This window comes from Myotis myotis, unplaced genomic scaffold, assembly GCF_014108235.1.
Source record: "Myotis myotis isolate mMyoMyo1 unplaced genomic scaffold, mMyoMyo1.p scaffold_m19_p_11, whole genome shotgun sequence".
Lineage (NCBI taxonomy): Eukaryota > Metazoa > Chordata > Mammalia > Chiroptera > Vespertilionidae > Myotis > Myotis myotis.
The window spans coordinates 59,068,527-59,093,228 of record NW_023416315.1 but is presented as its reverse complement, the minus strand read 5'-3'; the positions used below and the strand labels follow the sequence as shown (position 1 = coordinate 59,093,228).

General features: G+C 42.6%; 2 protein-coding genes across 4 annotated transcripts in view; both read left to right on the top strand.

Moving 5' to 3' along the window:
* The window catches only part of EXOC4 (exocyst complex component 4), a 758,369-nt gene that overhangs the window by 501,903 nt on the left and 231,764 nt on the right, over positions 1–24,702 (top strand). The window lies entirely within an intron of this gene.
* On the top strand, positions 1,573–4,495 carry LOC118666392 (heat shock protein HSP 90-alpha-like). Its single transcript, XM_036328654.1, has one exon. It carries the CDS (start codon positions 1,613–1,615, stop codon positions 3,812–3,814), a length of 2,202 nt encoding a protein of 733 aa, XP_036184547.1. The 5' UTR covers positions 1,573–1,612; the 3' UTR covers positions 3,815–4,495.

Sequence of the window (24,702 nt, the reverse complement as noted above, 5' to 3'; positions counted from 1 at the left end):
ATCCTTAAGTCTGATTGCTCCATAGGCTGCCAAGCCCTTTGCCAAGACCAGCTCTGGTTGGAGATATCCAGAGACCAGGGATTGTCTGTGACTGATTGTTGAAAGAGTGGGACATGGTCACATAACCAGGTGGACTTTGATGCTTACATAGGAAGCACTGCTTTGTATGACATCATGATATCAAGCCATGGCCTTGGCCATCATCCCACGTGCAGTCCCCCTAGAACAGTGGTCGGCAAACTCATTAGTCAACAGAGCCAAATATCAACAGTACAACGATTGAAATTTCTTTTGCGAGCCAAATTTTTTAAACTTAAACTATATAGGTAGGTACATTGTTATTAACTTAATTAGGGTACTCCTAAGGCTTAGGAAGAGCCACACTCAAGGGGCCAAAGAGCCGAAGTTTGCCGACCACGGCCCTAGGACATAACTGCTTTTATGAGCAATGAATTTTATATGACTGTATGTAGCAGAAGGCCAGACTGTTCATCTCAGTCATCGTGCCAATTGCTCATCTGTCTGTGCCCTTGAACTCTCACATTTAAGTAGTTGAATAAAGTGTGCACTCAGTGAACTGTATGGAGAGTTGGTGTGTGGGACTATTGCTTATAGTTTTAAAACCTCTAAGTTATTTAGAAGGGAGGAAGGTTCTGATTTTGACAGACTAACAAAGATAGCTTAGTTCTTTCTTCCTTTGCTGTGATATCCCAGTGATACGCGTTCTCAGTAACAGATCATACATATCTGGAGTTGCGACACTTTCATATTTTGCTAAACTCTCCTGTGCCGTTGAATTGTTCAGACTCTTAGCAGATCTGATGGCAGTGAGAACGAAGAGAACGTTTTCTGCAGTAGATGAAATGCATATTTATTTTTGACTTGTTTTGATTTGCTTTCTTTGGATAATTTATGAACATGATACATTCTTCACACCCCCATCCTTATGTTAAACAAACAAACAAACAAAAGACCTTGGAGATAGAGAGTTTTTCTGAGAGAAAGGTTTTATTAAGCCATAAACAAACCCTTTCTAGCCTGAGAAAGGACCAGGTCTGGAGGTCTGGAGTCTAAACCACCAGCGCGACTAGACAGAGAACACGGTGTGTCTGCCGTCCTGGGGTTCATGGAGCTCGTCTGTGCAGTGAGCTTGGGGAAGACAGATGTCAGTCTTTTTTAAAGAGCTTACATTGGCTATAAATGGGGGAGGGGGTGGGAGGGAGGAGGTGAAGCAGGGAAAGTTGGGGATAGGTAAACAGTCCAGAAGGAGGAGTACTTGCTGCTTCTGGCTTAGTTGTGGGCAGCAGTTGGGAAAGTTCTGCACCAACAGGATGCTTCTGACAGTCGGCTGTTCTTTCTGGGTAATTGTTGCATAGCCACCTGGAAGCTGTACATTGAGGCACATGGCTAGCTTTTTGTTGGTTTCGGCCGTGGCTGCTAATTGGTTAACTTTCCTTGTCTCTTCCTCTCACCCTCTGGCCTCCTGTAATTTAACTTAGGGTAGCTCAGGATTTCTTTTCTTGTCACTGTTGTTCTTAAAGAATAGTAATCGACTTGATTCTGCGTCCTCGTGCGGTGCTGCTGCGGAGCCCTTGCGGACCCTGAAGCCAAGATGCCGGAGGAAACCCAGACCCACGACCAACCCATGGAGGAGGAGCAAGTGGAGACGTTCGCCTTCCAGGCAGAAATTGCCCAGTTGATGTCACTGATCATCAACACTTTCTACTCGAACAAGGAGATCTTCCTGAGGGAGCTTATTTCAAACTCATCCGATGCTCTGGACAAGATCAGATATGAAAGCTTGACAGATCCCAGTAAACTAGACTCTGGGAAAGAGCTGCACATCAATCTCATTCCCAACAAGCAAGACCGAACCCTCACTATTGTGGATACCGGAATCGGAATGACCAAGGCTGATTTGATCAATAACCTGGGTACCATCGCCAAGTCCGGGACCAAAGCGTTCATGGAAGCCTTGCAGGCTGGTGCAGATATCTCCATGATTGGCCAGTTTGGTGTCGGGTTCTATTCAGCCTATCTGGTTGCTGAGAAAGTGACTGTGATCACCAAACACAACGATGACGAGCAGTATGCCTGGGAGTCCTCTGCAGGAGGATCCTTCACCGTTAGGACTGACGTAGGGGAACCCATGGGGCGTGGAACAAAGGTTATTCTGCACCTGAAAGAGGACCAGACGGAGTACTTGGAGGAGAGAAGGATCAAAGAGATCGTGAAGAAACACTCTCAATTTATTGGCTACCCCATTACTCTCTTTGTGGAGAAGGAACGTGATAAAGAAGTCAGTGATGATGAGGCTGAAGAAAAGGAAGAGAAAGAGGAAGAGAAGGAAAAAGAAGAAAAGGAGCCTGAAGATAAGCCTGAAATCGAAGATGTTGGTTCTGACGAAGAGGAAGAAGAAAAGAAGGATGGTGACAAGAAGAAGAAAAAGAAGATCAAGGAGAAGTACATCCATCAAGAAGAACTGAACAAAACAAAGCCAATTTGGACCAGAAATCCTGATGACATTACTAATGAAGAATATGGGGAATTCTACAAGAGCCTGACCAATGACTGGGAGGATCACTTGGCAGTGAAGCACTTTTCAGTTGAAGGACAGTTGGAATTCAGAGCCCTTCTTTTTGTCCCAAGACGTGCTCCGTTTGACCTGTTTGAAAACAGAAAGAAAAAGAACAACATTAAGTTGTATGTTCGCAGAGTTTTCATCATGGATAACTGTGAGGAGCTGATCCCTGAATACCTGAACTTCATTAGAGGTGTGGTGGACTCTGAGGATCTCCCTCTAAATATTTCCCGGGAGATGTTGCAACAAAGCAAAATTTTGAAAGTTATCAGAAAGAATTTGGTCAAAAAATGCTTAGAACTCTTTACTGAACTGGCAGAAGATAAGGAGAACTACAAAAAGTTTTATGAGCAGTTCTCTAAAAATATTAAGCTTGGAATTCATGAAGATTCTCAAAACCGGAAGAAGCTCTCTGAGCTATTAAGATACTACACATCTGCTTCTGGTGATGAGATGGTCTCCCTCAAGGACTACTGCACGAGAATGAAGGAGAACCAGAAGCACATCTACTACATCACAGGGGAGACCAAGGACCAGGTCGCTAACTCGGCCTTCGTGGAGCGTCTTCGGAAGCACGGCCTAGAAGTGATCTATATGATCGAGCCTATTGATGAGTACTGTGTGCAGCAGCTGAAGGAGTTTGAGGGGAAGACCTTAGTGTCAGTCACCAAAGAGGGCTTGGAACTTCCAGAAGATGAAGAAGAGAAAAAGAAGCAGGAAGAGAAAAAAACCAAGTTTGAAAACCTGTGCAAAATCATGAAGGACATCTTGGAGAAAAAAGTAGAAAAGGTGGTCGTATCAAACCGATTGGTGACATCCCCATGCTGCATTGTCACAAGCACATATGGCTGGACAGCAAACATGGAGAGAATCATGAAGGCTCAGGCCCTGAGAGACAACTCAACAATGGGTTACATGGCAGCAAAGAAACACCTGGAGATAAACCCAGACCATTCCATCATCGAGACCTTAAGGCAGAAGGCGGAGGCAGACAAGAATGACAAGTCTGTGAAGGATCTGGTCATCCTGCTGTATGAGACCGCGCTCCTGTCCTCTGGCTTCAGTCTGGAAGACCCCCAGACACACGCTAACAGGATCTACAGGATGATCAAACTTGGTCTTGGTATCGATGAAGATGACCCCACTGCTGACGAGAGCAGTGCTGCTGTGACCGAAGAGATGCCGCCCCTGGAAGGAGACGATGACACCTCCCGTATGGAGGAAGTAGACTAAGCTCCCCTACAGGACACCTGCACACGTGTTCAGTTCTTTACCTTCATTCCCTTGGATAATATATTTTCAAGGACTTTTTTCTTTATTTTTGTTAACATTTTAAAACTATGTATGGCATGGCAACTACTTAATGGGAAGACCGGGTTCCTTTCCCCCTATATGTGTACGAGACTGTGATACTTCAGCACTGAAGCCGGGCTTGTTTTCTTTCCTAGTTCCATGTTGGCCTGTTTTAACAGAATGGGTTTATCTTTGTTGTAAGATACGTGTAGCCTAATGTTTGTTAGCTTTGTCGTCTGAAGTGTTTCTCTCTCAAGCAGGTTCCTAAGTAGACCAAATCTTTGTTGCTCAAGTGTTCTGAGATGCGTGGTTAAAACAACCTTCATCCCCTAAGATCTACTTTTTAAGCCTGACATCCCCTGTAGTTATCAACTGCATGTACTAGTATGGCCTCTAGAAGTTAGTATGCTAAGCTGACCAACAGGATGGTAATAACTGTCCATAGGGTTTGTCTCTAAAGGATTGTGTAGCATAGCAGAAATATAAGCTACCTAGGCATATGTTGTAAGCTGTTTGAAAGTAACTCAGAGCAAGTTTTGTGAATAGAAGTGCAGTGTTCTCGTCACATTCTGCTTTAAAAGGTTATGGCAAATACAAATTAAAAAGAAAAAAAAAAAAAAAGAATAGTAATCGTTTGTTTAAAATATCCATTTTAACTATCCTTTCATTTTCAGTGGTAACATTAATAAGTTTAATTCAAATCAATAACATTCTTAATTATGCCATTTAACTTTTTCTTAAAGCACTTTCTCATTTGGTTAAAATAAGCAAAGAAAGCTTATATTTGTATCCCTTAATCTTCATTCTCTCTACCTTACGAGGCAAAAGGTCAAGTGGGAGTGCTTGCACAGTAGTTATTGAACTCTGGTGGTTAAGGCTTTAAGACCACATTAGGAGGACAGAACAATGTACCTTTGGCATCTTAATTTGATCACTCTAATTGAGAAAATACATCTTAATAACTATTAGTAGGAATATTGACTGATCATTGCTTTCTAATTTGGACCCTCAGTCTTTGCCTCTCTGAGTTCTATCCCCATTTAACTAGATGATATGTGAAGAGCCTTGGACATCAGGATTCAGTTGATGAAGTTCAGGCTTTGACCTGTGCCTTTCTCTCGTTCTTCTCCCCGGAAGTCAGTCCTGGTGTCCGTGGTATTGCTGGTGGGTTCCGTCAGGGAGCTGACTACCAGGCTAGCTATAATGAGGCTTGCAGATTTCTTCAGAGTCTGTAATTAAGTGACATCACTAAGTCTTAAATGCATCTTCTGCGAAAGGCAAAAGGCTAAATTATCCCATTAAAGAGAAAAGAGTGTTGCTTGGTTTATGTTAAAGAATCCCCAGTTTAGTATGCTGCAGTGGCTTCGGGAGAGCTGTGCAAGCCAGTTGAGCATGGAACATAGTGGGGGATTGGGAGGCTGGAAGGCCTTGTGGTTCAGAACAAGCTGTTCCAGAATCACAGCTGCTCTCAGGCTAACTTTTTAAAAAAGAAGGCATTTCAAAAGTGTTTTTTTCTTTGCCAAATGCAGTTAACTGCTTGGCTGCTGGCTTTTACTCTGAACAGCTGTGCTGCTACAGTCAGCAGCAGCTCCACGACCCCAGAAGAGTGCATTGTAGTTCATCGGAGCACAGTTTGAGCGAGACCAGTGCCCTGAGTTCAGTTCCCATAGGACTTCACTAAACCAAATCATCAGTCACCATATCTCCAACCCTAGTTAGTTATCGCTCACATTACTGCCTGACAGCAAAAGGGGATCTGGGAAAAGAACTCTATTGGTCAGTCCAAAGGTGGCACCACTATTGCAGTGGTATGTTCAAACTCTGTCTTCTTTACCTGTTCGGCTTTTAGTACATCGTGTTTAGAATCTAGGTATTATTACTTGTGGTACAATAAGAAATATATATTTGACCTTTGTCCCTGGCACACAGCTCCTAGAACCCTTGGTATCTCTGGAGTGATGTAGACTTGCATGCTCCTGTGATGACTGGTACCTGTGGATAGCTTCAAGATGGGGACTGGTTGCCAGAAAGACCAAGATGATGAGAGAGTTGGAACTCTCAGCTCTCATTCCGTCCCCAGCCTCCTGGGAGGGGAGAGAGGCTGGAGGTTGAATCAGTCATCCAAGGCCAATGATTTAATCAATCGTGCCTGCAGGAAGCCCATAGAAAAACCCCTTAACAACAGGATTCTGAGGGCCTCTAGGTTGGCAAACACATCCATGTGTCAGGAGGGTGGCATGCCCCAACTCCACTGGAGCAAAGGTGCTGTACCCAGGACCCTTCTGGACCTCTCCCCCTGTACCTCTTCATCTGACTGTTCATTTGTTCCTTTATAATAAACTGGTAATAGTAAGTTACCTGTTTTTGCTCAGTTCTGTAAGCTGGTCTACCAAATCATCAAACCCAGGAAGGAGATGGTTGGCACCTGATTTATAGCTAGTCGGTCAGAAGTATGAGAGGCCTGTGGCTTGTGATGGTGCTTGAAGTGGGGACAGTTTTGTGAACCTGAGTTCTTAACTTGGGTCTAGCACCAACTCTAGTTAGTGTCTGAATTGAACTGAATCGTTGGACATCCACCTGGTGTCCAGAGAGTTGGAGATTTAATTGTCGGTGTGGAGAAAATCCACGCCATGGATATCAGGGTATTGTGAGTAAACCAGCTCTTACTTATATATTACTTTTTTCCCAGCTACCAATTATGCATTCTTCTATATATATATAAAAGCCTAAGCAACTGGCCAACCGGCTGGCCAGCCAGTAGCTATGATGTGCACTGACCAGCAGGGGGCAGGTGCTCAGTGCAGGAGCGGAAATCACAGGCATGGAAACATGGAACAGACTGATAAGGGGAGTTCCATGGTGGGAAGCGGGGAGTGGGGAGGGTGGAAAGAGATTAACCGAAGATCTTATATGTATACTAGAGGCCCAGTGCATGGATTCATGCACTGGTGGGGTCCCTTGGCCTGGCCTATGGGGATCAGGTTGAAACCAGCTCTCCAACATCTCTTGAGGGGTCCCGGATTGCAAGAGGGTGCAAGCCAGGCCGAGGGACCCACTGTGCACTGGGGACTCTAATTTAAGTATAATAATACAAGCACTTGATCAAGTCTTAGCTTTTTCAGTAACTGTTTTCTTTGGCACTCCCATGGAATTGAGAAAGTTTTTCAGTGGATTCCTTTCTTCCCATATGATTCCGGTTTATTACACTGTACCATAATTTAGGACTTTTATCTTTTGTTTAACTGAGTAATTTAGGAATATAGTGCTAAGAGATGGAGGACCTTGGGTGACTTGGACAAAAATTACCTATGTTCCTTTCTTTTTCTCTAAGCACACACGTACTTTCTTGAAACTGCCTGGCTCCTTTCATCCTCAGCCCTGAGAATGTCATTATTTTCAGTCACCAACCCAAGAGGTCAAAGGAAGAGATGAAGGAAGGAAATTGGCATATGTTCTATATTCTTGGCTTTACTTCAAATCTCAGCCTCTTTCCAGTGCATCAAATGTATCAATGAATCATGGTGTGTGTGTGTGTTTTTTATTGTAAGTAAAAGAAACCAATATTTTAAAAAAAGGGAAACTTTTGGAAGGATAATAGCATGTCTCACGAACCCAAGCTTTGGAAGGATAGCAACTAGGGCCTCTTGGGGACCTCGGTATGAGGAGTCTGCGAATCTTCCCTCTGGTGCTCCCATTACATGATCCAGATCTCCCGCATTGGCCAAGTATCTCCTGACACTGTGCAAATCAGTTAGTGCAAAGACAGGTTCACACAGCGGAAAAAAATAGCTTCAAAATGTCTAACATTCTGGGGAATATGGATTCTTCACTGAGAAGGGGACTGGGCTGGGTAGGCCACCCCAAAAGTGTCCATGTGCTATTGAACCCATAACCTTCATTTTCATTAATAAAAAAGCAGGTGTCAGAGAGTTTTATAGACCAGCACCTGTTCCAGAAATGTAATGAAAGCTCTCAAAGCATATTCAGTACCTGAGAAGTTTGGAACAGTAGGTCCAGGAAGCAATTTTGTTCAGGCTTAAGGTCACAGAGGAGATCTATACTCTACACTCTGTGTCATTTTACATTTTGCTGACCTTTATTCAGTTGTTTGCCACTTCTTCCCCCATCCAACAAAAGCCAGGTAAGAGCCAGAACCCCTGGCTGTTAGAAGACTTACGGTTTATCTGTGAGGAACATAGAGTGTGATGCATATTACATTTTCCTTTGTTAAAAGTGTTCAGGCAAAGAGAGAGGAAAACCCCTAGGACCCATATACTTTCTGCCCTGTCAAAATGTAAAATAATAAAATTAGTTCACTAATATATATAGTCAGCTTCTGCTGTGCTCAGAGTATTGAGCTAGAATTGTGGAGAATATAAGAAAGTTGAGCCAGTTTCTGAATTCAAATAGCTTACGCTTTAGTTGACAACATAAGACATTAACACAGAAGTAGTTACCATTATGCTTCAAGGTTGTAAATAAATCCCAAATGATCAGTATATAGATGGAAAGTGCTTTAGACATAAAAGATGAAAGATTCATGAATAACAGTAAGTAACATTTATTGAACACTTTCTGTCAGGTAGTATATTGAACACTTTTTATGGTTTGTGCCATTTCATCCCTCAGCACATAGGTGATGTTACAGGTAATGCAACAGGCTCCTAGAGGTTAAATAACTTGTTCAAGGTCACACAGGTAGTACCAGCATGACCTAGGTGCTTCTTCCCAATAATCGTGTTCTTAATTATTATATATTCTCTATAACATACCATATTTTAGGGAATTTCCTAGAGGAAAGGGGAATAAAGTCCATATATATTGAAAACACTTGTTTTCTATGTAATAATTGTTAAGGTTTTGGTGTGGTCTGCCGCTTTCTTGCTGCTGTTGCTTCTCCTTTGCTGGCTCCTGCTTGTCTTTTCTGTCTGAACTAGGGTATCTCAGATGAACTTCCTACTCTCATGACTTTAAATACCAATTGTGTACTAATATTTTCTAAAGCTTATCTGCACTGCCAGATAAAACTCAACTCTAGACTCACATGATCTCTCCATTTAAATGTTTAACTGTCATCTTATCTAAATTTGTCCAAAACAAAACACTTTCTCCCCAAACCTCTTTCTCCTACTGTCTTGCTCATCTCAGTAAATGTCACCTCAATCCTTCCACTTGCTCAGACCAAAACTCCTTATGTCATGCTAGAGACTTCTCATTTTTATATCCCTAAAACAGTCATTTATTGACAGATCTTAGGTGTTCTACCTTCACACTATATTGACCCAAAACAATACAGGATTTAGGTGTGCCTACTATTAATAGTTGAATGGAACTGTTACCAATAACATAAACAGTCCATTGACACAAATTTTGTATGTTATATGTATTATATACTACTGTATTCTTACAATAAAGTAAGCTAGAGAATAGAAAATTAAGAGCCTGCTGGCATGGCTCAGCGGTTGTGCATTGATCTATAAACAATGAGTTCATGTCTTGATTCACGGTCAGGTCACATGCACAGGCTCAGGCTTGATCCTCAGTGTGGGGCGTGCAGGAGGCAGCCAATCAATGATTCTCTCTCATCATTGATGTTTCTATCTCACTCTCCCTCTCCCTTCCTCTCTGAAAATAATAAAAATATATTTTTAAAGTGTTATTAAAGAAATTATAAGGAAGAGAAAATACATTTAGAGTACTTTACATACTTATTGAAAAAAAAATCCGTGTGTAAGTAGATCTGCACAGCTCAAACCTCTATTGTTCAAATGGGGAAAAAGGCTTTCTAATTTCCATTTCAGTTTCTAAGAATACACTGTTGTAGCCTCTCTGTTTAGTCACTACCTACGTTACACCATCCATCCCCATGCTCCCAGTCTGACTGAGGCCACCATAATGTCTCATCAGCATGTTGTAATTTCTACACGATGAAGCTTTTACTATTTTCTTGTCCATTATCCTCTACTGTCCACGTGGCAGGCAGAGTGATCCTGTTGAAACACAAGGTAAGTCATGACACTCAATTCAAATCCATGGTCTATAAAGTCTTCATACTTGGCCCCTCATGATTTCTCAGGAGTCGTCTCTCCTTACTCTCTTCCTCCTCCTGCTTCACCTACACTGGCCTCATTGATATTTGCAAATGCAGAAGATCTGTTCTTGCTCTGGATCTTCGCATTTGCTGTTCCCCGTCCAGATATGCTAGAGCTCCAGAAATCTGCAGCACTCTTGACTTTACTATGGTCTCTGTTCAAATGTCCCCTGCCCATCCATGTAGAAGAGCAAGCACTCCTCACATTCCAGACTCCAGTTGTTGTTTTTTTATTTTACTTCATGGCATCTATCACTACTTGATAATGCCTACTTCATATGCCTCCCCTAATGAGAGTGGGAGCTGTATCAGGCAGTTTCTTAGTCTTTTAGGTCCCAGTGTCCAGGGTAATGCCTGCCACATAGCAGATACTCAACAGTGCCTGTGAATTGATTAGCAGTTGTGTTTAGATGTTTATTCAGTACTAAACAATGCAGTCATTTTAAGTATAATTCCAAGAATCAAATGTGTTCATACTCAGCTGTGACCTGTAAGAGCTTGTCCCTTAGAAAACTTGCTATGAGATCCCAGTGCATTAGCAAATTCTGGAATTTTCTCAGGGGACTCTGAAGCTGGAATATATGATCATTTAATAAATATTTGTTAACTCTAGATCTACCAGGTGCTATTCTAGGCTTTTGAGGAGGTTCAAAGAGATGTCAGACCAGGGGAGCCAACAGGTGGATAGCTCAAGCAGTGACATTGCCTTTTTCTAATGGCGTACTGAAAAGTCATCAGGAAGGTACTATGAAACCCACCGTCTCTGTTTAGTCACTATTCTATGGTGATGCCAAAAGGATCTACACTGCAGCACCTTCCTAGATAACCTATCACCTAGTTCCTAAGATCCAAAAGATTCTTTTGGTATTCTGTTAATGGTTTCTGGTTAATTTGATTATTATTCATACCAAGCCATGACCTTTAGTCTGTTATCTTTTTTTATTACCAGTTTTAGAGAAAGAAAGAGAGAGAGAGAGAGAGAGAGAGAGAGAGAGAGAGAGAGAGAGAGAAACATTAATGTGAAAGAGATACATTAATCAGTTGCCTCCCACACAGGCCCAACCAGGGATGGAGCCTGCAACCTGGATATGTGCCCTGACTGGGAATGGAACCCACAATGTTTTGGTGCATGGGACAAAGCTCAACCAATTGAGCCATCCAGCCAGGGCTAACTTGTTATCTTCAATCTGCCTTTCAGTTCTTACTTGGATTGTTTTTATTTCCTCAGATTAAAAAAAACAACACAACTCCATTAGTCATTATGAAAGAAAATAAAAATAGTGATAGCAGTGAACTATAAGCTAATGAAGAACCTAGAAGAGGCTTTTTAACACGTCAAAAAGCAAATGTCATCCATCAACTGATGAATGGATAAATAAAATGTGGTATATTTATGCAATGGAAGACTATTCTGCAATAAAAAGGAGTGTAGTACAGGTATATGTTAAAACATGGATGAACTTTAGAAATGTTATGCTAAGTGAAAGAAGCCAGTCACAAAGACCACCTGTTATATGGTTCCATTTATATGAAAAGTCTAGAACTGACACATGCATAGAAACAGGAAGTAGATTAGTAACTACCTAGGGCAGGAAGTGGGGGAAATGAAAAGTCACTGCAAATGGATATGGATTTCTTTTGTGGGTGATGAAAATGTTCTAAAGTTGATTATGGTGATGGCTGCACAACTGTAAGGAATATAAAAATCACATATAATAAAGCATAATATGCTAATTTGACCAGACGTCCTTCTGGATGTGCTTCCTTTTGGACAAAGCCAGAGCGGGTGGGGCCGCGCCAGAGGTGGCAGAAGCAGCGGAGGCCCCTGGCCACGGTGGCGGTAGTGGACAGGGGCCAGGGCCAAGGCCCTTGCACGAATTTCGTAATCGGGCCTCTACTTGAATTATAAACCTTAAATGGGTGAACTATATGGTATGTGAATGATACCTTAATAAAGACAGATGGAAAGAAGGGAGGAAGGAAAGAGAGAAAGGAATTCTTTATCTGCAAAGCCCTGGAGCCCTGGGCTGAGGAAGTCATTGTCCTCAGGTGGTCGCTCTGCAGGCAGGGCTCTCCACTTTGTATTGTGCTGACCTTTACTCAATTCTGTGTCACTTTTCCCCTCCCCACCCCCACCACCAAATGACCTCTTTTACTTTGTTCAGTTGTTAAGTTCCAGCAAGCTTCCTAATAGAACTTTATAGTCTGCCACACTAACGATGAAGGATTACCATTTGATGATAAAACAGAACAATGCAGTGCATTGGAAAGATGACTGAAGAGTATTTAAAAGTCTTGGGTTCCAGGCCTAGTGTTGACCTAAGGATAGCCGCGGTCAAACTACAAAAGTCCATGCTTCCGTTACTTAGTTTGGGTATAAGATTGTGTTTCCAGTACAGTAACCGCAGGTTTACTGATCAGCCTACCCATTTCAAAGGGAAGATGTCATTTGATGTAGATTGGAGGCTGATGGGGAAAAACTTTCTCATTTCCATTTCAGTTCCTAAGAATACACTGTTGTAGAAAGTAGTGAAAGACTTTCTGTATAAGCTGTACATTTTAAGCATCACAACCATATTCTACTGATTTAGTTTCTACCTCTTCATCTTAGGTATAATAAACATATCTATCATCTAGTTTAAGGTGTCCTAGGACTCACCTCTTTTTCAGGATAGTGAGGTCTTTAGCCCATTGACCACATAATTAGAAGAAATACATATTCTCGTGTAACAAACCTGACACCATTAGTGTTAGGCGTCTCCTAAGGGAGTCGGAGCTGCCTCCAGCCTGGTAAATAATGAGCACATAAGTAGCACAACCCGATCTTCCCAGCAGAAATAGGAGCCGGCCTGCTTTACAGTCCGCAATGTGCCCGTGAATCAGAGGGTGCTGCGTGAGCTGCAGTCGCCCAGCTGGAAGAAGGACAGGCTTTGTTAGGAGCCTGCAGTAGTATGTGGACAGGACGGGAGTCCAATGAATTGATTTTCACTGCAGAAATCTGAGAGATATCTTTGCTGAGGTTGCTTAGTTCTCCTCAAGCTTTAGGCTGCTAATGAGTCTGCCCATCCATTGGGGGCACTTACATGTTGCTAAGCACTGAGCAGGCTGAAACAAATGATGCAAAAATGATTCGATTTCCTGGAACTATGGGGGTGATTACAGTAACACCTTAAATTGCACGGAGTGAGAGAATTTACACAATTGACAGAAAAGATAAGGATGCAATTTGCCTTTATTACAAATTCATGTTAGTCCTGTTCCTCCAAGTTTTAGTTTGTTAGAGGCCACATGCATTCCATTTGAAATCAATGATTAGGCAAATTCTTCATGTAATTCTTCCCTTATGGCTAACGCTGGGTCATCCTCCTGCGTGAAATTTATAAGTAGCCAGTAACTGAAGGGAAGAAATCGTGACTGAACTATTCAGCTGCACAGAGCCAGCCTTTCCAGGTCGGGGTTTGTGGAAGAGGTCCCGCTGCATGCGGCTGGGGGCTCGGTGGAGCCTGCCTGTCAAGTAAACAGCATTTACTCTCAGGCATGCGGTCCCAGTGGCATTCACAGGCATTACACTCACTAAGAAATTAATTAGTAATCAAAAAAGGCATTTAAACTCAACTCTCTGAAGCATGGAGGAAGATGTACATTACCTCAATTGAATTATCAGTATAAATATCTGCTTTAATTGTAGACGTAATTAGGTTTCCGTGAAAGGAGACATTTATGTAGACTGGGGAGAGGTGGGAGTGTTTTAATCATTGAAGTATCATTTGTATAAGGGCCGGATATCAGGGACTGGTATTGAGTTGTAGGTCCTTTCTTCTTCAGTTAGAACAGTGAGATCTTAATGTTTCAGAACCAGAAAGGATCTGACAGCTTATCTCAGTCCATCCAGGGGTCCCAGCTCCTAGAAGTCTGGGATGATAAGCCTCACAAGTATGGATGCACTCAGGCTATGCCTGCAGAATCACACATCCGTTCAGTTATGTTCTGGCTGGGTTGACACTGCTCAGTTATGTGTCCTCAGCTCCCTGAATAGGGCCTCACACATGCTAGGAGCTTAATAAGTGTTTGTTGCTTGGATGGTTGGACAAAGGGTAAAAGAAAAACTAATCAGAAGTTCTTTGGACAGTTATATAAATCTGGATTAATTTTTAAAAGGAGAAATCAGTTGTTTAATAAATGCAATTTGGTTAGGGGAACTATTTCAAAACAAAAACCTCAGTGAGAGTGAAATAGTAAAATAGTTCTTGACGTGTAAACTACTGTCAGCAGGTCCGAACGGGGATTCAGAGAAGTCACCCTACTCTAGGCTGAGCAGCAGGGGGCTCAGAACCAGAATTAGAATTTAGAACTTCCGGTCCAGTCTTCCCACTACCAACTACATCATATAAACCGTATATGTTTAATTTTTACAAGATAGAAATGTTATCTGAGATTTAGAAATCAAACATCTGTGGCTCTAAATAAAACTTGCCTCTATAGCTTTTATTCTCATGTATGACATGTGGAAACGGAATTAAACTTTTTATTTTTCACATGCAGATAAGTATCTTTTTAGGGGAATATGTGATTTAGGGAATTTGAGGGGGAAGTTACAGCTGCCTTTGAGATTCTGAGATGACAGCTGTGAGCCTTGGGTAAATACTCCTAAGCCCAGACCCATGTAGTTTTAAGCACAGTGGCAGGCAGTCCTTAGACCCCACAACGGGGACCTGGTTCAGGAAATCCGCTGCCGTTCCTTCTGTCCTGCAGGTTTGGATGCTCTCGTTAGGGCTTTCACAGTTGCTCAGACCAGAGTTAAACCGCCCATAATGTTTCACCATTTAAAATGCCCCAACAAGTACTTCTCACATTGTCCACAGAAAGTGATTATTTTATTTATGACTAAGGCAATTTCATTTTTTTAAGAATATGGATAATGAAAAAAAACTGCTATAGAAGAAAATTGTTCAGAGGAACAGAAATCTAAATTACTGTGCTGCGATGCAGCCATAAATGGAGCTATTGTGGAGTGTGCATTTTTATCACAATGTGGATCTACGAACTAAGACAGTTTTGATGCCCAGAAAATAGTGTATAAAAATGATATGTGTTTGTAGTTTTTCAAGAGGACGTATCAAAACTCTCGGTGGTCTGAGAGCATGTGAAGGCTCGCTGGTCTAGAGAGAGCCAAGCAGTGGGTCGTCTCCCTGGGTGTCCCCCTGGCCTTGGGGGTCTGGGGCAAGAAAAGGGGAAGGAAGACGTTCACTTCACTTTTCTGAGGCAGCCTCTCCCACCCCAGCCACCCCTTCCTTCTTTACCTGTGAAAATGGGCCCATTACCAGGAAAGCAAGCACAGTGTGTTTCATTGGCAAATAAAGATGTTTAATAAAAATGGGGCCTCGGAATCCTCCAAGGAACCTGACCAGGGAGGCTTTCACCTCATTTCACCATCTTCATCGGTGATTTTATTCAGAGTGGTTTGAGGCGACTCCCAGAGTAGCACTCTGTTGACAGGATGTATCAAGGACCTCACATAGCTTTGAACAGTGAGTCTCGAGTGTACAGCTTCCAGCTCTAGGTACTCTTCTAATGACACTGGAAACACCCCCCTTGCATATTCTAAGTCTTTTCCTCCTTGGCTCTACTGAGACACAGGGAGGCTAAAGGAGGAGTTAGATTCCAGGAACCCTGAGCATGGAGGCCATTTTCTCCATACATCTTGCCGATTATTTTGCTATTGAGTATGTGTGTGTGTGTGTGGGGGGGGGGGGGGGGGAGTGGGGATGGAACGAAGGAGGGGAAGTGGGGTGGGAGATCATTACTTTCCACTGCCTGTAATCAACTTTGAATCCTTCACGAGGCTTCTAGTGTTCTTGACTCCCAGTTGGAAAACTAACTCTTTAGAAATACCATATCACATACATTCAGGTGATGTTAGTAATTAGGGTGGTATTTCATCTTTGCTGTCCAAGTGAGTCATAGACTAAGTGTCTCTCTCCCACTTTATTTTTTATTGAATTCATTGAAATGATATTGATTGATAAAATCATATAGGTTTCAGGGATACAATTCTATAATACATCATCTGTATATTGTGTGCTCACCACTCCTAGTCAGGTCTCTTTCCATCATCATTTATCCCCCTCTACCCTTCCTACTCTCTCCCACTTTATTTATTTACTTTTTAAAATATTTTTATTGATTTCAGAGAGGAAGGGAGAGGGAGAGAGAGATAGAAACATCAATGATGAGAGAGAATCATTGATCGGCTGCCTCCTGCATGCCCCCTACTGGGAATCGAGCCCACAACTCAGGCCTGAACCGTGACCTCCAGGTTCCTAGGTCAGTGCTTAACCACTGAGCCACGCTGTCCAGGCTCTCCCACTTTAAATGGTGCATTACTGTACCTCAGAAAGCCACCGGCAGCCTAGCCCCTTGTTAACTGTACTAATGGCACTGATACTCCCTGGCCTCCTTAGTGGCCCAGCAAGCAGCCTGCCTCTTCTACTTTGGAATTCTGACTAAATTTCAGTGTCTGTAAAATTTCAAAATTAAATCACCTCTTTCCCCATTTTGAACTCTAGTTACTAGGCTATTTGATCTCTTCTCTCAGCATCTGAGAGGCACTACCTTCAAGTCAACTCATTCAGGTTTCAATTCTTCCAGCCCAAGTGTTCCTTCCATCATTTTACTGGCTTCCTAGGGGGCTGTCTGGGCTGGTGTGCTCAGGATAATAGCCTGAGTGTGCCAAGCCGCCTGCCAGGAGCCTCTTCCTCAGAGCTGCACTCTGGCTCCATTGACCGAGCATCTCCCATCTAATCACTGTTTCGTAAGGCAACTGCCCACTGTGAATGCTTTCGTAAATGCTCAATCGAAGAGGCTGTGTATTCAAAGAACTTTTTTTTTAAAAAAAAGTAAGGTATTACACCATCCAGCTCATACGTAACTATTGTTGAATATAACTATTACCCGCAATAAATAAGGGATGAAGACACTTAGAAAAGGGAGAACAATGGTTTAATGGGCCTGCTTTTCCCTTTACCCATAACCATGAAAAAAATAAGTCTCCTTAAAGGGCTATAAAGTTGTCTGAGATGGTGGTTCAATACACTAATGTCTCCTGGCTTTTAGTGCTGTTTTAGTGTGTTGACCCTCTGTTCCCAGCAGCTGGGAGTTTATTAGCCTTTGTCGCCTTTGGAAATGAATATTCATTTCCTTTTAGGACCCTGAGGGGATTACTCTTAGCAATGAGGAAAGCTGAGAAAATGGCCAGATCCTGGCAGAATCCCATATTGAGTCCTGGGATGTGAGGGCTGTACTCAAACGATCTGTGGGTTTCAACTGGTGAGTAAACTGAGGCCCCAGGTCACAGTTGTAATAGGGCAGCCAGGTGGGATCCAGGTCTATCGATATTCCCAGGCCATATTTTTTCCATGATATCGTGCTGTCTCCATATTAAATTGCCTTTTTCATTCCTCAAGTTCTAACCCATTGAAAGCATGAAGTGCCCAGTATCTACTTAGAATTCAACCATGACTTTGAGACATTTGACACAAAGCTATTCAGGGAGGGTAGAGGAGTGGAGAGGGGTCTGTGTCAACCATGTAGGTTCTTAGAAGTCAACTCTCTTATTTGGGGGATTAATTTCACCACCTATATCACAGTTTTTCCTTTCAAAAATTATCGTTATGATAATTAACTTTTTAAAAACACCTGTAAGTTGATTTACGGAGAATTTATGGAACACCTGCTAAATGTTGATCATTATGGTCAATAGAGTAAGGCATATGGAAGACAGATGACGGTGCTTCCGTTGAAATTGTTTGTAAGCATCCTATGAAGATTTATAAGATAACTTCATTCAAATTCTTATGGTTGCATTTTAATTCACAATAGGCACCCAGACCTCTAAGCCTAAAAATTTAAGGTTAAATTCTACTTAGCTTTCTTCTTAGGCAGCTTATTTTAGTGAATATTACATTCCTTTTGTTTCTTAATGAGAAGAGATCGGGTCAATGAAGGAATAGTTTTGCTTTCTCAAGGTGACGTCACTGGGATCTCAGACTGACGTATTTTTCCTACGTGGACACCAGTCAGACTTATGCTCTGGTGGAAATATGGCCGGAGGGCCCCTCGCCTGATCGAGCTGCCCAGAAAGGCTCTGAGTTGACATAAGGATAAACTAGATGGCTGTGCCTGTTACAGGCACGGCATCGACATAACATTAAACTAATGAGATTATTTTTAGTGATCTATGTCTTTGGTTTCATTCGGAAGACACCTGACGGCATAGATGGGCTCCTTGCCTGGTTATGTGCCCAGTAAGCTAATTATTCAGTCTGAGGGTAATGAAAGACCCTGCCATCTGTCTGCCGCTTTAATGGAGTGTCAGCACATCCCAAATAGGAAGTAATTGGATTGACAGACACAAAGCCAGTTATTAGACTGTTATTATCTGATTGGGAAAAGCAGGCGGAGACGCATGCAACTGTGGCAAAACTAATCTGATGGTGTCTGTTCCCGGATGCGCAGTCTGCCACACAGAATCACAGGCTTTGAAACCCCTGACTGGCTCAGGGATGTTTGGAGTTCCTTCTCTCAGAATCCATCTCTGTATTCTTATTACAAATCATTATAATGCAATCTAATAAAACACAGTTTGCATGAAGATGGGGCCCATTTATAAAACTGTCACTGCAGCCACTCTATTAATAAAGCCATTTTAAAGATTTATTGTGAGCATATGTTACTTTTTACGGGGGCCAGATTGAGAGCTGCAGGATTGGAACATGCAAAAATGTGCTACTGGTGATCATTTTAAAAAATAATTTAAGCTACTCTGCCCAAGTAATGTCATTAGACTCAAGTATTCTTTTCTTACTTTTTAGGTGTGATCATTAAACAAACAACAGTCTTAATGAGGCATTAAAGCATCGGTTCTCAACCTGTGGGTCACGACCCCTGTGGTGGCCAAATGACCTTTTCAGAGGGGTCACCTAAGACCATCCTGCATATCAGATATTTACATTATGATTCATAACAGTAGCAATATTACAGTTATGAAGTAGCAACGAAGATAATGTTATGGTTGGGTCACAACATGAGGAACTGTATTTAAAGGGCCAAAAGGTTGAGAACCACTGCATTAAAGGAACGTGACAGGGTCTTGCTAAGCACCTTTCTTCTTTCATAGAGTTCAGTTTGCTGCTGGCACTGTTGGAGGGGACACATGGGGTGGGCTCACTATGGGAGTTTGGGAGCAGAACCTGGCCCGGAGCTGTATTCTCCCCCAGACACCTGGCTGGGGTGGGTCAGATGGCGAGAACTGGTAAAGGCCTGGCTCCATTCATTCACTGAGTGATTCTGTGAGAATCTCAGCCTCCGGGAGTTTCCAGTCCATGATGTGCCTGGGAAGCTCTGACAGGGATCCAGCAAGTTCACGTGATCGGCAGGGACCCCAGAGCTCCTTCAGTATGTTCTGTACTTTTCTGAGTACTAGATGTACAGCTGTGATCCAACCTAAGTCCCTGTCCTCAGGGAACAAAGGGAAAAGAAGCAAATACGAAGGAAATACATATGGTATCAGATTACGATAAAAGTCTACAATGAAAAAGAGACAATTAAAGGAGGTAGAGAGTAGTTGGGCACTATTTTAGACTAGAGGCCAGGTGAATGGATTCATGCGCCAGTGGGGTCCCTTGGCGTGGCCTGCAGGGATCAGGCCACGGCAGGCGGCTGAGGAGCAGCCCAAGCCTGGGCTGGGCGCCGCACCACTCCTGCTCATCCCAGCCCTGCTGCACTTGCCCCACCACCATTTGATGAGAGTTACTAAATTTCAGGCACTTTGCTTACATGTATGGTGTCTAGGAGGCATTAATGCCATATAGACGTCACTGCCAGCCTCACCAGACCCTCCAAGGCAGGTATTATTCACCACCATTCAGTAGGTTAGGTGCCTGGGGGTCAGGGAGTCCTTCAGTTGAATATTTGTGAGAGCTGATATTCCAACCCAGTCCTGTCTGACCCCAAGCCCTGTGCTGTCTTCTGTATACCATGTTGTTGGAGAGAATATACCATGGAGTTCTTCACATGATAGCACATTGTGTTAGGAACCCTGGGGACTATGGAAAAAATAAAAGCAGAGTCTCTGTACTCAGAGAAATGAAAATACAGTTGGCAAGAGATGATTACATGAGAAATAATGGAGGACGGGGAACAGCGAGGTATAAACACATAACTGCATTCCTTGGACTACAAAAGCTGGGGAAGAGAGGAGACACTGGGCCTAGGGCCAAGCTTTAAAAGGCAGGTGGAATATAGATAGGCTACGTCAGAAAATTCCCGTCATGTGTGGGTATTAGAATTTACTTCTGTACCAAAGGTGAAGATTGAATAGCTTCATAACTACCTGCAGAAATCACTTACCAAGTTAGACATGAACCAGTGTCTGTTAACATGGTAAATACAATAGGCAAGATTTCCTCCCAGTTTTCTTTCCCCTATTCAGTAAAGCTCCAAAAGAAGTATTCACTTTGTGAATAATAGGCAGTATAGTGCACTAAAGATACTTATTTTAAAACTAGAGGCCCAGTGCACGAATTTGTGCACCGGTGGGGTCCTTGGGCCTGGCCACCGATCGGGGCCATCTTGCCCAGCCCCGATAGGGGCGGCCGGCTTGGGGGAGGGACCACAGGAGGTTGGCTGGCCATGGAAGATTGGCTGTGGGAGCGCACTTACCATGAGGGGGAAGCTCCTGCCTTGAGTGTCTGCCCCCTGGTGGCCAGTGCCTGTCATAGTGAATGGTCAGCCGGTTGTAATGGTCACTTAGGCTTTTATATATAGAGAGATTCTTAATTACAAAGTCACACCCAGGTGCTAACACCATGAAAGGCGGCCTGGAGTTGAGTCTGACTGAGGGACCTGGATTTGTGTCTCTCTGTCCTTCTCACCCCAGGACATACTCCCATCAAGTATAATGATAACTGAATGCCTCTCTCTCAGCATGTGTCATCTATGTTAAATGTGGGTACTCTAAAATGAGGGGTGTTCCGAGTGAGTGGAAAAATGTATATGGAAGGTCTTGGGCAGGAATTATTTTTGATTCTTGTGAAATAATAAGCCAATGAGCATTCTCCAGAGATGTTCAGAAGTAGCAGGGCCAGATCATAGGAGGGCTGTGAGAACCAGAGAGAATTTTAGATTTGTGTGGTGGAAGTAGAAGCCATGGAAGATTTTTGAGAAATGGAATATCACTGTGAAATGTCACTACATCTTTAATATAGATCCATCTGTTGGCGAAACATTGGACATGGGACATAGTGACATGGGAATGGGAAAGGCTAGTGTAGAAATGGTTGTAATAATCCAGAGCTATAGACCAGTAATAAAGGTTGGACTTGTGTGGAGATCACTCTGTTGCCTTTACATCTTTAAAAAAATTGTTTTTAATCTTTTTATTGATTTCAGAGAGGAGGGGAAAGGGAGAGAGAGAAACATATATGATAGGAGAAAATCATTGATCAGCTGCCTCCTGCATGCCTCACACTGAGGATCAAGCCTACAACCCGGGCATATGCCCTGATCAGAATTGAACAGTGACCCCCTGGCTCATAGGTCAAGCTCAACCATTGAGCCACACCCTTCTGGTGACTTTGGCATCTTAATCGATCTCATTGAAGCAATTTAAGGGGAATAATGCACATCAAAGGAACAGGTTAAATACCAAGAAATTAGTAAATTAGCTAGCTGTAGTTTTTTGAAATGCACTCTATTATTCATTCATCCAGCCATTCTTTCATCCTGTACTTTTTCCTCCCTCTCTAACACATTGCTTTCCCAAATAACAGTGCCAACGTAGCACTGGCATTAAATTAGGTAATGAATATGAACGTGCCTCCAAAATTCTGAAGACACATTTCAAACATTATGAGTATTACTTAGTTTCATCCATTTTTGATTCTCTAATATCATATTTAGATTAGATAGGTAGATGGGTATATTGCTTGTACATTTGGAAATAAATATATCCGTCAATTATTCTGTTTCTAATTATTCTGATTCCTTCAACATTTTTATGACAATGTCTTCTCCTAGAGAATTCATTGACCAAATAGGGAGTCTTCTTTCTCCCTAGGAAGATCTGAAATAACTACTTTGCTTCTCTTTATGATGCTCCATCTGAAAGATTAACAGCTATAAGAATAAAGGTTTTGCTATTTTGTTTTAATAACATCGCTTTTATTTTCCTCATAAGGCAGTATTAAGTAATAGTCATATCGTTAAATAATATCCTTGCAGTAAATATTCAGTCCACTGTTGATATGGTTTTCTTTCTTTTGTTGCACACGTTCAGTCTTAGAAACAATAGTGAAAAAGAAGTTGATTTATGGAAACGCATCAGGGACATCCCCTGGCCATTGCCTTCAAGGTGTAGGTGACCCAAGCAACTGACAGTGTTAACATCTAATTAAAACGAGTGTTTTTTCTCAGTGTGGAGACCTAACAGGCAAGCATCTTCTGTTCTCTCGTAACAATACTACGGTGTGTCAAGCATGCATAACTTCTCAAGTCAGAGAGCAAGGGAGAAAAATTGTAAGATCATCTCATGTGTTGGTCCTTTCCAGTGTTATAACTTTTGTAAATTACCTCAGGGAATAGAATGGCTCAGCCTGTGGTCAGAGTTGACCGAGCCCCTCTTTTTTCAGATAAAGAAGTGTTACATGACAACTGGCCAAGAGCCATAGCATGCGTGGCAGACGCCCACCAGATACTTTAACATCGTGGGGCCAGTGATGCAGACATGGCATATGGGCTCAGGGTGATTAGAGAGCATGAAGGAGGCTGTATTTCGTTGACCATGCTCACTGCTTCCTTAGCAATGCTGTTTATCCCTGTGCTAATTTCCAAGGGGAGCAATGAGATGAGAAGCATGCACGATATTTGGAAATGATTTTCTTCTTATTGGCTGTGAGCTGGACATGATTTACTAGCATCCCCTCATGCTTATGTTCTCTTGCTGCTTATGTTATATTTGCTCTTTATGAATAATGGATAGACCTATTTCCCTACCCCTACAGTAGCATACCCAGCTAATAAGAGGCACAATTTGTCTTAGCAGCAATATTGTTTGTAATTTCTGAATTCTTTCTACAGGTAGAGACTCAAAGCTGTAAATTAATTAGAGCTTGCACACATGAAGTTAGCTCTAATTGTCATTTGTAGAGAAGATACAGCATAAAATGAACATTAACACTGGCCAACAGCAAATGAATATATATTTTCTTTGCATCTGCTCAGCTAAACAGAGCCTTAGTTGTCTGGTTTACATCGTTGCCATTTTCAGAGTCGACTTAACTTACTTCTTCATGCAGGGAGTCTGCACTGATCATCTACTAACCTCCTGGGCTGGGCACTGAGGGGAATGCAGTGATGAAGCTGACCAGCCCCCTACCCTTAGGGAACCTACAGTCCTGTGGAGGGAGAGGTATGCAAGCAAATACACAGTGGGCTGTGCCTTCAGCCCGTTAGCCTGTCCAGAGTGTAATGCTTAAGTTCTTTTCCCTTGGACCAGTGTCTTTGGTGTGAATTATGTTTTGGATTCAGTGCTGCGTTAGCCTGAGCTCTTTTAAGAGCCAGTTCTCTGTTTTGTCCATTTCTCATTCTTATGATGTAGCGGCTCCTGCCATACAGTAAGCACATGAAATGTTGGTCCCTGAGTGAGTAAATGGATACCCGGATCTGCTGAGAACTACTGTTTGGCTCAGCCAGATGAACAACAAGATACAGTCCCTGTAGTCGTGACCAACAGAAATAAGGAAAAAGTATCAGTGTCTCATCCTGTCACCTCCACTGAGGTGAGTGTAACAGGATAATGCATTATTTATTCTTGAGAAATAGTCCATGTAGTCCAAGGATCTGCAAAGCATCTACCACACTCAACATTTAATGCATTTTACTTCACTGATGGGCTCTCTTCCCCGCCCCCCAGCATGCTAGTGAGGATATTTTCGGAAACCATGACTTAAGGAATGAAATCTACCTTCAATTATTTATGGTTCAAATGAATGCAAATAGGACTTTCTGGCTTGCTGCGCGGATGCTCATTAATAAATATTTCACTAGGTGTTAGGAAGATTCAGATTGACTAAGCGGGGCTCTTTTTCAATATAAACAAAAGCCCTTGTGTTTTCACCACTGTGCTGGCCCCATTCTGTGTCTAGCTTTCATTACAGCAAATGAACGTTGGGCGCATCTACCGAAGGCTGGATCCTATGGGAACGGGAGTCCTTGGGAACTCTGCTGTGAAAGAATCCTCTAGTTCAACCCAGCTTAATATCATTAGCAGGGTGATTGTGCTGTTAAGATAAATGGCCAACTGGTTTAAAGAGAAACCTACACTTTCTAATTATTCTTTCACTTTCGTCATTGAAGAATAGGACATTGAACCAAGGGCCAGAAGACGGAGATGTTGTACTTGGCCTAGTGCTATGACTGAGTCTTTGAGAATTCCAGGTCTCCCCCAGCCTCCGGGGCCTGTGAATGGCATTGGCACCATGCCAGAGTCCTTTGCTCTAGAAGTGAACACACTGATAGTAGAAGCTCCTGTCATGTCCCTCCTTTCTACACGTGTGTTTTGCCCACTCATTTTTCCAACAAAGCTGTATGCATTTGACACTGCCAATGTTTTTAAAACAACCACAATATCTAAAACTTAGTTGTGGAAAACTTGCCTCTCCATCTTTGGAAATGAGCACAT